At 43.9% G+C, this 16,499-nt stretch overlaps 1 protein-coding gene across 1 annotated transcript in view; it reads left to right on the plus strand.

Annotated features, from left to right (window-relative positions):
* Positions 1-273: 273 nt before the first annotated feature.
* Positions 274-16,499, plus strand: part of TRIT1 (tRNA isopentenyltransferase 1) — a 41,113-nt gene continuing 24,887 nt past the window's right edge. The window contains exons 1-4 of the mRNA XM_082244730.1: positions 274-414; positions 7,050-7,216; positions 10,161-10,236; positions 13,796-13,968. Of these exons, the coding sequence (XP_082100856.1) occupies positions 280-414; positions 7,050-7,216; positions 10,161-10,236; positions 13,796-13,968 (551 nt within the window). The 5' untranslated portion in view covers positions 274-279. The remainder of the gene's footprint in view (positions 415-7,049; positions 7,217-10,160; positions 10,237-13,795; positions 13,969-16,499) is intronic.

The following is a 16,499-nucleotide window of genomic DNA, read 5'->3' on the forward strand; positions in this document are numbered from 1 at the left end:
ACAATGTGTCAACCCTACAGAACGCCTGTGTAAATAGTGGCTAAATTATTATTTGCAGTTAATTTAGGTATTTATTTTAATAACAGGGTCACTTCAAATGGAAGTCAGGGACAGAGGTTTTCCTCCTAATGAAGAAGAGTCCGGAGCTATGTGTGAATGATAGCAGGCTGCCTGCACCTCATCCTTATTATGCACGAATGACTTCATCTAGTACAGAAAGACAGACGGGCTCCAGGCCCGCCTCTTCCCGCTCTCAGACGGGGCTGTGACGTAGACAAGATGGCGGCGCACAGCTTGAAGCGTTCTCTACCTCTTGTGGTTGTTCTTGGGGCCACCGGGACCGGGAAGTCCAAGCTGGCTATTCAGTTAGGTCGGAGCCTGGGAGGGGAAATTATCAGCGCGGACTCCATGCAGGTAATGAAGGAGGGAAGATATGCTGTGCCTACTATTACAGGGCCAGTGTATTGTATTACAGAGCTCTTATTTCAGCCAATATTTCACACTATTCAGGTTCTGCATTAACCACTTCAGCCCCCTTCAGTGCCGTATCGCAAAAAAAATTGCCTGGTCATGAAGGGGGGCATCATAACCAGGCAATTTTTCACGATACGGCACCATGTTCCTTTAACTGACAATTGCGCGGTTGTGCGACGCTGTACCCAATAAAATCTTTTTTTTCCCCACAAACAGAGCTTTCTTTTAGTGGTATTTGATCACTTCTGTGGTTTTTGAGTTTTTTTTTCTTTTTTTTTTTGAACAAAGAGGGACAATTTTGAAAAAAAAAAAAAAAAAACAATATTTTTTACTTTCTACTAACGCATATCCAGTAATAAAAAAATAAAGAAAATCAAATTTCTTCACGAGTTTAGGCCACATGTATTCTGCCACATGTTTTTGGTTAATAATAAAAAAAAAAAAGCGTAAATTGATTGGTTTGCGCAAAAGATTTCCTGTCTACAAGCTATGAGATGGATTTATGGAATTTTTTTTTTTTAACTAGTAATGGCAGCGATCAGCGATTTTTAGTGGGACTGCGACATTGCAGCGGATTAATCTGGCACTAAGTGACACTTTACAGGGACCAGTGACACCAATATCATTGCTAAAAAAAAAAAAATTGCACTGTCGCTGTACTAATGACACAGGCAAGGAAGTGATTAACATCAGGGGCAATCAAAGTATTAAATGTGCTCCTAGGGAGTGCTTGCTAACTGTGGGAGGTGCTTTGGCTGTGAGAAGTCAAAGATATAAATACAGGATCTGTAACTCCCCTACTAGCAGAACAGCGATCTGCCTTGTTTACATAGGCAGACTGCCGTTCTGCTTCTCTTGGGAACGATTGATGGGTCCCAGCGGCGGACATTAGGTCTGCCAGGCCTGTTGAATGGCTTCCACTGTGTCCAATCACAGCCGGAGCTGGTCATCGGTGATGTGTGTTGCAGACCTAGAAGGGAGAAATCACACAGGAGACCTGCTGCCCCACAGTATATAGACGTGGGGCGGTTGGCAAGTGGTTAAAAGCATAGTACTAGTTCACCCATGTGAAAACAAAAAGGTGTTTTGGAAGCTCTGTAACATTGCAACTGAGATCAATAGGTGATGGGTGTAATGGGCAGGCTCCTGCAGACTATTCCTCCAGCCCCAGCTACATGAGGGTGTGGACCTCCTTGTTTTGGGACTGGAGGAAGTAATCCATGGATTAGGATGTCTGATGTTACCACACTTATGCTCCATTGAGATCTAAAGTCTGTGCAAGATGGGGCTTGTAGTCTTCCATTTACATTAACTGTGGGCTGAACCACACACAACCATGCAGAATTAGGCCCCATTCACATGGGGCAATTCCTTGCCTGCAAGGGGATACATAGGCATTCCCTCCCAATATGATATCTATGCGGGTTCGTGTCTCTAAACTCACGCTGGGCAAAGGCATGGAATTCAAATTGGGACACAGCAGCTGTGTCTGTACAACCATATGTCCCTAGAAATCTATGGGACTGCCAGCACCAGGATCCACATAACACTTGTGTATCCCCCTTGCCGGCAAAACACAGCTCTGCACGGGGCATGCAGGTAATCGTCCTGCGTGAATGGGGCCTTAAAACAAAATACAGGATGCTGCAAAGGGGGATGCATGGGTGTTGTGTGCAACCTGGTGCTGGCAGTCCCATAGATTTCTAGGGACATATGGTTGCACGGACACAGCTGGTGTCACATCCATGCAGGTGCCCAAGGTGATTTTGGGGACACGACAAAAAACCCTGTGATTCAGGCTAGAGTTGTGGAGTTTGTGCGGAATGTGACTATGACCAAGCGATAATAGGAAACATTTTTACTTGCAGGTAAGCCTATAATAAGGTTTACCTGTAGGTAAAATAAATCTCTCCTAAAGGTGCACTGTTTAGGAGCTATTTACCCCGCATGTGGCCAGTAACTTCACCGATGCATGTGCTCTGAAGGTCCGGCATACCCCTTGCCTGAACCAAGGGTTCCCACGCGCATGCTCAGGAGGGACTCTTATCGCTGCTCTGGCCAATCACACAGCCAGAGCATGCAAACCCAAAAGTAAGTAGTAAGGTAAGTATCTCATAATGTGCTAGGATGCGATGCACATCATACAATTGCCTAAGCCCCGGTTCACACTAGGGCGACCTGTGAGGCGACCTGGTCGCCTCACAGGTCGCCGCAGATCGCCTCCCATAGGGAAGCTACGGACCCGTTCTAATAGGAGCGACACAAGTCGCTCCGACCTAGAAAAAGGGTCCGGAGCGTCTTTGGGGCGACCAGGAGGCGACCGCCATAGACTTCAATGTTATGAAGTCTGTGGCGGCCGCTCCGAGGTCGCGGCGCGCTGCTCGCACCGCGATCTCGGAGGTCGCCCCTGAAAGTAGCGTCGCGCCAGTGTGAACCGGCGCTTACAGGTGTGTTTTTTTTTAATTTATTTATTTATTATTTTTACAGCCGTGCTTTACAACAGCTTTAAATCTGGCTCAAACATAGTCACAAAGGTAGACTTGGGCCTTTACAAAAGGACTACACCCTTATGTCCTTTTCAGCCGAGGAAGCTACCATCCTAGGCTGACCATACATCATGTAGGTATACACAGGCATTCCATCCCAATATGACATCCATGTGGGTTCGTGTCCCCAAAATCACCTTGGGCACCTGCATGGATGTGATACCAGCTGTGTCCATGCAACCATATGTCCCAATAGACATCTATGGGACTGCCAGCACCAGGTTGCATACAACACCTGTGCATCCCCCTTTGCCGGTCAAACAGCCTTGCACAGGGCATGAAGGTAATTGTCCTGTAATCGCCCTGTGGGAATGGGGCCAAAGAAAAAAAAAATACAGGATGCTACAGTGCAAATTAACCCTGTGATTCAGGCTAGTGTTTTGGGGTTTGAGCGGAATGTGACTTTGTTTTATATTATCACTTAAATATGGCTGAAACATAGTCACAGAGGTGGATTTGGCCTTTACAGTGGAACTAAACCCTCCTGTCCTTTTCAGCCAAGGAAGTTGCCATCTTAGGCTGGCCATACCGTAAACAGTTTTCTTATTCAATTTCCTTTAGATTTACCTTCAACTATGCAGTGCAAGGGCATGCCTGATTGCATACAAATGGAAAATGTTTTTCGGTTTGACGACCTATTATATGGTTTTGGTAAATCTAAAGGAAAATTTTGTATAATGTGAATGTATAATATGTAAAGCGCTGCGTAAATTGAAGGTGGTATATATAAGTACCTGTAATTAATAAAATAATGAATGGTCAGCCTTAGCCTCTGATGTGTAACATGCAAAAATGGACCATTTGTCTGTTTTTTCCATCAGTTTTTCTTCCGATACGTTTTTTACCGTAAGAAAAATAGGGCTTTGATCTGTTGCAAAAAAAACAGATGTTGGCAGAAGCCGATGTCAGTTTTTCTTTTATCCGTTGACAACGGTCTGCATGTGTGAAAGGGGCCTAAAGCTGAAACCTTGGAATAAAATGTTGTTTTAAAGCAGAACTTTACCCATAACAACTTGATAAAAATCTCCTTTAGTGAGGAACATACATTAATAATTTACTCTCCCAAAATTAGTGTGTGCTGTAAATTGCCTCCAGCATTGCTCCTGGTTCTTGCTGGAGGCTGCCATTTTGCTGAAGCCCAGAGCCCCTGAACAGCAGTAAATCATAAAGCATAAATAAACCCATTGATTTAACAGTTTGAAAAACAGTTACAATCCTGGAATGCTGGGATTGTCACATTAGCTTGTGCCCACAACCAAACTGTCAAACCATCAAATTGCTGGTGTCATAACTGATATGTGCAGCTCCATGGCAGTTGCAGATCAAACAGAAGCAGCTGCCTTGGCTGTAAAGGATAGGGGGGTTTAAATCTGCTTTAAGGCTGTCAGGAGTGCTTAAAAATGGAGAGCAACTGAGACTGCAGAGCAGGGCGAGACAGTGTATTACTGGATTTTATGCCGTATATGCAAATATTTTAATGTTTTACATAGCTATACCTGCACAAGGGACCAGCCTGAACTGATGTAGCAGGACTTCAATTTCTAACTAAAGTTCCACTTTATAGACAAGGATCATGAGTGTGCAGTAATCTAAAGAAACTTTGCTTCTGTGTAGGAGCTTCCTGCAATAAAGACCCATCACTGTTGCTCTCTCTGCTTGTGCAGGTTGACAGGTCTTGTCTCCACCCCCTCTCGTAGTGTTCTGCTGGCAGACTGTAGTGGGAGTACATACTGGACCCCTCCTACAGCTTTATCTCTCCACAGGCTATGTACAGCACATTGATGTAATTTCTAGGTTTGCAAAAACTTTTGGTGCTCAAAAAAGGTTGGGTTATATCCTTTGTCACTAAAGAGGCATATATTTACATACATATTTTGTGCCCGGAATTCACATTCATCTTTTGAGGGTGTGCTGTGCTTTTTCAATAGATATACATGCTTCCTATGCATGTACCTGGGCCACACAGTTAACCATTTACTTATATCACATTGCTTCTCTACTGACCAGCATGAGGGTCACAAGGCTTAGACATGATTTGTACAGACCCTCTTATGTCACTGGCATCTAAAATCTGAACTCCATCCTCACTTCCAGTCTCACACAGTTCTACAGGCAGTGAGTCAGAATGGACTGGCCCCAATTCCTGACTGGAGGAAATCCAATCTGATCTAACCCTTTCTTCCCCACCCTTACTGTCCCAGGTTTTTATTTATTGGATTTTACTTTAAGTAATAGAGGATCAGCAGCACATGTGGACATTGCCTGAGGTGGTCTGCATGCATGGTAAAATTAAGTGAAATATTACCAGTCTGACACACAGCAAAAAAAAACAAAAACCAACTGGAGGTAGGGGTTTTAACACTTCCTTACTCTATCTAAAACAAAAAGAAAGTTGGCTACGCATACACTTTTAAGATAAAGTCAACCAAAAATCTTTGTTTGACAAAGTGCTTAATAAAGCCCCAATTGTGATGACAAGCAAGGAACTGTGGGCAGGTTGTGGGTCTTCTAAAATGCTAAAGTTAGCCTATTAAATTAATGTGAACTGTTTTAGTTCATACTGTGAACCAATACCAAAATTGCAGGTGCCGCTCAAGGCTTCCGACAGGTCCTCTTCTGTACCCAACCGCAGGGAGTGCAGGCAAGGATGGAACTCGTCCCAGCTTCAAATGTCAGTATTAGGAAAAGTCCTGTGAGCCGCACATCACTGCAAGACTGTGTGTGTAAGCATGTAACTGCTTCAGCCTGGGCTCCAACCAGGCCCAGCCCACCCCAACATGCTTCACTCTGCCCCCAGAGCTTAGTCATGGAGCGGAGCGAACCATGTTGGGGAGAGTGGCCTGGTTTGAGACCGGGCTGAGGCTGTTACATACTTACACACACAGTCTTGCAATGATGTGGGGTTAACAGGATTTCTTTTTCCCCATTTTGTTTTAGATGGTTTTTTAGATGATTTTATTTATAAATGGTTTCGTACAGACTTTGAGATCCATGCGTATGGGTTTCGTACAGACTTTGAGATCCATGCGTATGGGTTTCGTACAGACTTTGAGATCCATGCGTATGGGTTTCGTACAGACTTTGAGATCCATGCGTATGGGTTTCGTACAGACTTTGAGATTCCATGCGTATGGGTTTCGTACAGACTTTGAGATTCCATGCGTATGGGTTTCGTACAGACTTTGAGATTCCATGCGTATGGGTTTCGTACAGACTTTGAGATTCCATGCGTATGGGTTTCGTACAGACTTTGAGATTCCATGCGTATGGGTTTCGTACAGACTTTGAGATTCCATGCGTATGGGTTTCGTACAGACTTTGAGATCCATGCGTATGGGTTTCGTACAGACTTTGAGATCCATGCGTATGGGTTTCGTACAGACTTTGAGATCCATGCGTATGGGTTTCGTACAGACTTTGAGATCCATGCGTATGGGTTTCGTACAGACTTTGAGATCCATGCGTATGGGTTTCGTACAGACTTTGAGGATCCATGCGTATGGGTTTCGTACAGACTTTGAGATTCCATGCGTATGGGTTTCGTACAGACTTTGAGATTCCATGCGTATGGGTTTCGTACAGACTTTGAGATTCCATGCGTATGGGTTTCGTACAGACTTTGAGATCCATGCGTATGGGTTTCGTACAGACTTTGAGATTCCATGCGTATGGGTTTCGTACAGACTTTGAGATTCCATGCGTATGGGTTTCGTACAGACTTTGAGATCCATGCGTATGGGTTTCGTACAGACTTTGAGATCCATGCGTATGGGTTTCGTACAGACTTTGAGATTCCATGCGTATGGCTTTATTTTAGCTTCTTTGTGAACTCTTTTAGTTCAGATGGATGTCAAAAATATGAGCATAGCTCTCCAAGACTAGTGCATGTACATGATTTTGTGTTGCATTTCATAATTTTCAGCTGTTTTGGTCTTTTTTTTTTTTTAATTTGTTTTTGAAATTGTAATCTTTCATGGAGCGATCATGACAGTTTGTACTATAGTTTTTCTTATTTTATTCTCTTTTCAGGTGTATCAAGGCTTGGATATTATCACAAATAAAGTGACCTCTGAGGAGCAGCAACTCTGCAAACATCACATGATTAGCTTTGTGGATCCTCTTGTCACCAGTTTTACAGTTGTTGATTTCCGGAACAAAGCTGTTGCTCTAATATCCTTTTTGTTAGCGCATGCTATGTAGGCTTAAGGTGGCCATTGATGGATCGAAATTCGGCTGGTTCAGCTGGGCCATTCTCGTTTGTGAGAATCCAATCTAATAATCTTTGGATTGATGGGGCCCAAGTCTTTAGAAATCTATTTGCAGCCCATTTTAGGTTTCTCATATTCATCAGTTTTTCTTATTGATAACCTCCTAAAATGTTTTATTGTTTTATTTTTATTTTTTTATTTTAATTTTTTTTGTGTGATGCTCAAATACTGGACCATTTATTTAGGAGTACTACTAGCGAGGCAGTGGTGAAGCTTTCTTCTAATGGAAGCACATATTTGTTCAGAGAGATTTACAAACTTGTTGGAAAATGCAACCAAAATTACCCTTTTCTCCAATAAGAAGAGGGAAGGAAGGTGTTAACTATTGTATGTGTGCACACAACTTTACTCCACAAGGTAAGACTCGCAAAGCAATGCTACATCTTTATGGGATAGGTTTTACCTGCCTGAGAATTTGTAATTCTGCAGCTCCAGTGTTGCGATCCAGACATTCTTGCTGGTCAACACAACCTGGTCATAAACCCCCACCGTTGCAGAAACTGCACAGCCTGGTAAAGAATAAAAATCCAAAACACTGCCCTGACCCGTGAACTTGCCAATAAAATGACTGTCGCTATCCATACAGTTTTGAGAAGAAGCAGCCTGCAAATAAAGATGATTAATATCTACCAGTACGGTGGGCAGTGACTTCTAACATCTTTTAAAGAGATGCAGCTGCCAAAGAATTTTCACCATTCAAGACCCTTCCAGTTATGTTGGATGCTTGGTGGCTCTCTAGGCCCTGTGATTCCAGGGCTCCGACACTCCCAGAAAAAGGTTAGATGCATGAAACCTTTTGTTTTTCAATCTGCTTCTTTTGAAACTATTTTGGTTAGCGACAGATTTATTTTAAGTATAAAATGACCACTGATGGAGTCCTTATTCTGCTTACTGTGTTCTCTCTTCCTGTCAACATGTTTACATGATTGGTTACTAGTACTTAAAGGAGAAGCTCAGCCAAAGCTTGTTTGGCTGTACTTCTCCTGTGGTTTACAGAAGTGCAGTTTGTTCTGGACCAGCACCCAGCTCAGCCTCTCGCAAGCGACAGTCAGCAGCTCTCTGCTCAGGTAGCTGTGAGAATCGAGCGATCGGCAAGGTTTGATCACTCGGCTCTCAGTGTTAGAGGTGCCTGCATCCACCTAGGTAAGTATGAATCTTAAAAAATACATCTATTTGAATTTTCCCCTACTTATCGAAGTATTGATGTGTAGGGGATTACAGATGTCTCAAGTCAGGTTCTGGTAATTCAGATTGCATTTAAAAATTACTAGTAAGTTAGGTTTACGTTTGTGCGTTGTGGGAATGCATGCAAAATAATGCATGTTCCTGCAATGCACAAAAATGCACATCCCTTTTGCAGGAGTTCAGCGGTGTCATAAATTGTTAATGGTACCTTGCTATCGCACACACCAAAATGTATGGTAAAATACCATGCGTTTTGGTGCAGTGTGGTTTAAAAGGGTCATGCACTTTTGTGCTCTCTCATGATGGTCACACCATTGAAATGAATTGGATGTTCTAAATGCGATGCATCAAACTGCAAAATTGCTCAGAACACATGTACATTGTCGCACCTGCATAGGTGCCTTAGTGACTGCATATATATTAAAACTTTAAAGTGTTAGTAAAGGCTAATTCTAACCTATCATAAAATTGTTCCATCCCCCTTTCTTCTACCTAACCTGCCTAGCCCGTTTAAAAAAAAAAAAAGAGGAAATCTATGTACCTTTTTTGTCTGGTCACAAGATTCAACAGCTCCAGCTCCATGTGTAAGGGCGTGCTTGACAGTAGCTGTGAATTCCCAGAGCCATGAAGTCAATATACGCTTCCATGGTCCAGCCAATGTTGGTGCTCCCTCCTCTGCCTTGCAGCAATCCCTGTGACACAGGTGAGTCAAAGCTGCAGGTACAAAACAGATATGCACACAGATTTTTTTTTTTTTATACAGGGTATGCATAGGTAGGAGTAGGGGGGTGGAACATTTTTAAGAATAAGGGCTCTTTCACACGGACGTTCCGTATGTCCGTAAATCACTCCATCCATTTGCGGGTGATATACGGACACAATGTATGTCAATGTTATTGCGGATGTCAGCGGATGACCATCCGCTGACATCCGATTTTCGTCTTTTCAGTTCAGTTCTGTTTTTTGGAACGGAACAGAACCCTATTTTTCTTCCATTTAAAAAACGGAACGGATGCAAAATCCGATGTCAGCGGTGTCATCCGCTGACATCCGCAATCTCCATAGACTAACATTATGTCCGTATATCATCCGCATACAGATGGGATGATATGCGGACATACAGACCGGATGACACAAGTGTCACCCGTGTCCGTGAAAAAAAAAAAAGTGCCGGAGCGGATCGCAATAGTGTCCGCTCCGTGTGAAAGGAGCCCTAAGTTGGTATTCGCCTTGTATTCCATTTGAAGGCAGAACTAATTGTAAAATAATTGTAAGCAGATGGAGTTTTATGGTAAAAAAGCTTTTTCGTGGCTTTTCTTCTTAAATCCTCTTTTTCTATCTGTTAACGGTTTTTCTTGTGTACGTTCAGTAATCAATGTACAATGTTCAGTCTTAGCATCTAAGAGGTGGGATGACTTAACTCCCATACATCTGTATGGGAGTTGTCGTCTGTGACTGACCAATGGCTAAAGACAAAAGACACTGGACACAGGAAAATACCAGTAGAGAATTTCCGCAGTGGAGCAATGAGGGGAGGCACAGACCTGACACAGCTGGAGGCTGGCACACTAGGATGTAAATTATGGCACAAACTCTTGAGTTTGCATACATTTTTTCATAATTTTATTTTCATTACTAGAAATTAAACTCCTTAATTCTATGCAAACATTGAAGATATATTTTCCAGAGACAAAATCCCAATTGTTGTGGGAGGAACAAACTATTACATAGAGTCACTCCTGTGGAAAGTCCTAGTTGATGTGGTGAGTACCTTCTTCTTTTTAACACTTTGGGCTTCCTTTTATTGAGACTGGAAAAAGGGAGGTGTTGGGCTGACCTGGAATTTAAATGATTGCAAAGGAAGTGATTGCTAAAACCATATTAGATGCTGTGGGAAACATCCTGAGTTCTTAATTTTTTTTTTTTTTTATCAATAAAGTGATAGTAAAACTCCAAAAAAGAAAAAAAATCTTCTCCCTGCAAAGTAATGTCATAATGTGCTAACAAGCATCGCATACTAGCACATTATGAAAGACTTATCCGAAAACGAAGCCCTCCAGTGGCATGCTGTCAGGGCTTCCATCTTCAACCAGTCTTCCCTCTGGGTTCACAGACAACTGCCGTTTGAGCGGCCGAGCAGCGATGACATCACTACCACGCGGGAGTCACGGCTGTGGCACAGCTCTCTATGGACGAGACACGCTGTCCATTGAGAGCGCAGTGCGCCAGTGATGTAACCGGAGCTGCTAAAGTAAATATCTCCTAAATGGTGCATATTTAGGAGATATTTACTGTACATATACAGGTAAGCCTTATTATAGGCTTCACTGTAGGTATAAATGGGGGGGAAAAAAGCTTTTTCTACCACTTTACTTTTATGTCCAATGCACAAGAAAACCTGCACTATTGAGCAGCTGGAAGAAAAAGGGACAAATTGTACATACTTAACTCAAAAATATCCTTCTAATCCAAAAATTTCTCTTGTGCTGAAAATGAGACCAAATACTTTGCTATGACTAATATGATTCACTTTATTAGACTGTCCCAAGGACAGGACTATCCAAATAGCACACAAATGCATGATTTAAAAACATTTAAAACCAATTCCAATCAAAAACCATCCATTAGTCTGCAAATCAGCTAAATAACCAGCTGTTGCTTAATACTGCAACGACCCACTAGTCATAAAAAAGTTTCCATGATCGTACCGTATGGAAGACTACAGGGAAAAGTTCTAAATGCATGCTATCAAAATACTACATAATATGATCTGCTGAAAGCCCCAAGTCTACATGTGATAACCCGTATATCAGTGAGATTGTGTTTAATGCAGCAAATGGTGGAGCCACGATCTATAATGGGGCTTTAAAGTGTAAATTTTTCATGTCTGAGGTTTACAAAGTAAAGCATATCCCTCTATAGTGTGTACTGTCTGCTGGTGACAGGGGAGGGACCTCCATCTGATTGACAGCCTCAGCTCTGTTCCTGTTCTGTGTGAAAGGGTGGGGGGGGGGGGGGGCTCTCAGAGCTCTCCTCACTGAGCTCACTCTGCAGAGTGTGACTTAAAGTGATTGTAAAGTCACTTTCCTCTTTTTTTGTTACAAAAATAACAAACCTGTTATACTTAGCTGCTCTGTGCAGTTGGTTTTGCACAGCCCGGATCCTCTTCTCGGGTCCCTTTCCCTCCCTCCTGTTGAGTGCTCCCACAGCCAGCAGCTTGCTATGGGGGCACCAGAGCTGAGCTGCAGCTTCGTGTGTCCATTCGGACACTGAGCTGTGGTTTGGCCCCGCCTCCTCTGTTTTCTGATTGGCTAACTGACTTTGACAGCAGGAGCCAATGGTGCCGCAGCTGTGTCAGCCCATCAGGAGGGGCAGTTCCAGATGGTGGAGGGACTCGTGGACATCGCTGGATAGAGATGGGCTCTGGTAAGTATTAGGGGGGCTGCTGCACAAGAAGGTTTTTTATCTTAAAGCGGAGTTCCAGCCATTTCACTCACCTGTCCAACGGTCCAGCAATGCGGCCGCCCGAAGCCTCGATCCTCTCCCTCGGCGCCGGCATCACTGCTGTGGGCACCCGGCTGTGACAGTTTGCGGCTTCACAGCCAGGTACCCACTGCGCATGCGCGAGTCGCGCTGCGCGCCGTGATTGGCCGGCAATCTTCTGGGACCTCTGACATGTCCCAGAAGATTGCAGGGAGGGAGGGGGAGAGAAGAACTTCCGCTCAGGGCGCCTCGGCGCTCCGAGCGGAAGTGGGAGCGGGTACCAGTCAAAACTAGGTACCCGCTCCCCCCCCCCCCAAAAAATGACATGCCAAATGTGGCATGTCAGGGGGTTAGGACCACCTAAAGCGGAAGTTCCACTTTTGGGTGGAACTCCGCTTTAATGCAAAGAATGCGTTAAGTTAAAAAACCTGCCTTTACAACTCCTTTAAACCGTCTGCCACCTATTTTCTGAATGCTCAGACAAGCTTTACTGTATATAATCAGCACTTTGAACGGATGTAGAGAGTAGAAGACTGCATATAAACAGGTACAACTTACATAGAAGGATTTGTTTCATCTCTGTGTTGGGGTTAACAACACCTTTTAAAGTTCATTGGTGCAAATGTAATCCATGTCATCCACTGACCTAATAAAACAGCTGGAGGAAGTGAGGTATTGGGTATAGTGGCCAGCATGCAATTCGGTCTAACAGTCAGCTGCATTGAGAGGGCAGAGAAAATACCCAATTGAAGGCATAGCCCTCCTCTCAGAAAATGAGTAACTTGAAAGATATTACAAATTATATTGGCAATCAACTATTATCAATGATAGGCAAAATATGTAACCATGTGTTCGTATGTGCATTCATCGTATATTGCGGTGTAAGTCTTGTCAGAAAAGTATCAATTTAACTAATATATAGGCACATATTATAAGCTATGTCTACTTTGTGATACATTTAAATAACAAAATAATAATTATGGCCACAAAGAATTGACGACAACAACAAGCATGAACTATGGAAATCCTCAGCATCTATATTCATTGTGTTTCTTTTATGTATCAGCATCTTATTAATTTGTCTGAATGGATACTTCTGTTACAAAATGTCTGTCGTGGGTAACCGTAGTCACTTACCAATATAATTTATAATCTTCTCCTGCATGGTTATTCCCTGTGTGAGGGTGGTGCATTTGATTATAGTAGGTATTTGCCCTATTCCTCATGGAACACAGGCATGCTGGCTAAAATACCCAATATTTCCTCCAGCTTTTCTATTATGTTAGCAGGGTGGGTGACTTTGGGCACACACATGCCAAGGGGTGGATTGGTACTCCAACATTCCTGATAAAGCAGATGGTGCTACAGTATGCGTGGAGTCTGATTAGCTACCTGGAAAACCCCATCCTGCTATTATATGGGCTATCCCATATAGACCTGGGGCTTTCAGCATATCCTATTACGTAGTATTTTCATATCACTGTCATGCATATAGCACTTCTCTCTATAGTTTTTAATATCATTTGATCATGGAACATTTTCAGTGAGTAGTGACTCCGGTCATTTCAGCATGGAATCCATGCAGTCTTCCAGTAGCCATTTACAAACTGATAGTGGGTTTTTGTTTGGGGTTAGCTTTAAATGTTTATACTAATGCATTTGTATTCCATTTGAATAGTCCTGCTCTTTGGAGTATAGGTGGTTCTGATAATCAGAAATATCTTTTTCCAAACCCCAGATTTAGTCTCATTTTCAGCATTGCAGACATCTCTGATTTGGAGGAAAATGTTTGTTTGAATATGCTTTGGTCATGTGACGTTGCATGCATTCTATTTACAGGGATCCCCATCTGCAGAAAAAACAAATGACAAAGGTGATGCATTTCAGACTGTTAGTGACAGGAAGTCAGAACTGGAGAAACTAGACGGCTATGAGCTTTATGCACAACTGAAGGAGGTGGACCCTGAGATGGCAGCAAAACTGCATCCACATGATAAAAGAAAAATTGCAAGGTGGGCATACAAAACAAATACTTCAAGCCTTGGTCTGCATAGTGGTAGCTTGATTTAAAATGACACAGTACAGTTGCTTGTCCTTTATAGTGTTGTGATGGGGGTATAACTGTGCTTTCTTAACCACTTAAGCCCCGGAGGATTTGGCTGCTGAAAGACCAGGGGGTATTTTGCAATTCGGCACTGCGTGACTTTAACGGACAATTGTGCGGTCGTGCGACGCTGTACCTAAACAAATTTGACGTCCTTTTTTTTCCCCCACAAACAGAGCTTTCTTTTGGTGGTATTTGATCACCTGTGCGATTTTTGATTTTTTTTTTATTTATTTTTTTTTTTTTTTATCATGTGCTATAAACAAAAAAAGAGCGTCAATTTTGCAAAAATAACAATATTTTTCACATTTTTTTTATATGAAATTTCCCCCCAAAAAAATGTAAAAATCAAAATGTAACCTTTTCGGGCAATTTGTTTTATGCTACATATGTTTCGTATAAAAAAAAAATCGCAAAAAGCGTATTTTGATTGCTTTGCGCAAAAGTTATCGCGTTTACTGACAAAGGGAAAGATTTTTGTCATTTTTGGTGTTTTCTCTTACGTCCTCCGACAGTCGCCGCCCCTTCATATTCATCACCAATGGGTTATGTCCTCTCATCCGTAGGAGTAGCTAGGCAATAGAATATGTTAGTACAAAGACTTTTAACATATCCCACCCCCAGGGGGTGGTCCCCTCAGTACATAACCCTCCACTTCCTGTATCCAACTCAGTTTCATTTGTCTAGCTGTCAGGAGTGGCTGGATGTTTCTGTGCTGGGACACCTTGTCTCAGCTCTCTTTCCTTTCTTTGGATTTTATTTGAGTTTTTTCTCTCTTTCTTGTTAGCTGTTATTTTTATCAGCGTTAGTTAGTTCTTCGGAAGAAGAGGATCATGCGGGCTGCGTCTCGGGCTGACCCCCCTGGTCGCAGGTTGTGGGTCAGTGGTTTCTCAGCCCGCCATCGAGCGTTCAGTCAGGTATCGCTCCTGAGTTATCTGAACGACCCATCCCTGTTCCGTGCAGGGATGCCAGGTGAGGTGGCTACCTCACCGGACGCTGTGCGGTTTCTCAACCCACCTTCTGATGCGTCCTAGATGCGACTCTCCCTGCCTCATGTTCAGCGGTTTGTTTGCCTGTGCGGGTTCCCCACGCCATGTAAGAGGTAAGTGTATGTATGTGGGGACCTGTCTGTCTGGGGGGTGTCAGTCTGGGACTGTGTTACCTTACCCTGTGTTCACAATGTTACTGTCTCCCTATCCCTCGTATTGCATGCTGTGGGCTGCAGGAGGGGGGGTTGTGCTGCACTCTGTGTCAGTTTGTATGTGAACGGCTGTGTGCTGTGGGGCTTGAGTTTCTCATGCTTGGGGCACATTACAGCGCCGCTGCGGCGGTTTAACATGTTTATTCCTTTTGCTGGGCAATTGGTGTGTTTTTATACTTCACTCTCATGGGGTGTGGGAGCGGCGGTTTCGGCGCCAAGCGGCGCCATTTTGGCTGCGATCGCTCCGGCCGCATGTTTTACATGCATGGCGGCCATTTTCTTGTAGCCTCCATAGGCTTTAATAGAGCGCCCTGTATACCAGCACTTTCCTTTCCTTCAGAAGCACCGCAGGCAGCAGCAGCAGCGATCTCCAGGTTCATTTCCCTCTATTCCCTGTGTCCTGCCTTGGTTCATTGTCCCTGTGGGGGTCCCTTGTGTGGGGGGTTTTTGTGTGAAGTGGGCTACGATCGCAGCGCTCTCTTAAAGGGGCGGTCACCCATTTATTTTTCTGCTACAGGGGCATGGATTCTCAGGAAAACAAATTTCCTACAGCCTTAGTGGGAAGCCAGGGGTCTGCACTTTCCCCCCCCGGGGGGGATTTGGCTGCGATGGTGGCTAGCCTTGCGACTCAGGTGCAAAAGCTGGTGGCTGCTCAATCCACAAAAAGGCCCAGGGTGTCAATTTCCTCTGATTCAGAGGGTGATGGTGCTGGGGCTGCTGTGGCTGGGGTCTCCTTATCGGGGTCCCGTTCCTCCCTGGACCTTATCGGGTCAGAGATGGAGGCTGAGGTGGAGGGGGTTGATAATTCTCCCCCTGGCTCGTCTGAAGAGCTTGCACTCATGGATGAATTGGTTGCTTCTATCAAGCAAACACTGCGGTTAGAGGAGGAATCATGTCCTCCAGCTGCCTTAGCGGCTTATGGAACGCAGAAAAGGCGCAAAGCGTCGCAGGTGTACCCCTGCACTGATGATTTCCAAAACGCAGTGGCGTAATATACGCAAACCATTTGCTGTACCTAGTAGGTTTAAGCTACGCTATCCCTTTACGCCTGCTACTGATGAGCGCTGGTGTATTCCACCGCCGGTGGATCATGCGATAGCGGTTTTGAACAAATCCACTGCGATTCCGGCTGAAGACACCCCGGTGTTCCGGGATGCCACGGACAAGGGAATGGAATCTCTTGCCCGTCACACCTATTCTATTATGGGTTCTATGTTAAAAGCCTTATTTACTTCTCT

This window comes from Pelophylax lessonae (assembly GCF_965119305.1).
Source record: "Pelophylax lessonae genome assembly, chromosome: 2".
In the NCBI taxonomy this organism is placed as follows: domain Eukaryota; kingdom Metazoa; phylum Chordata; class Amphibia; order Anura; family Ranidae; genus Pelophylax; species Pelophylax lessonae.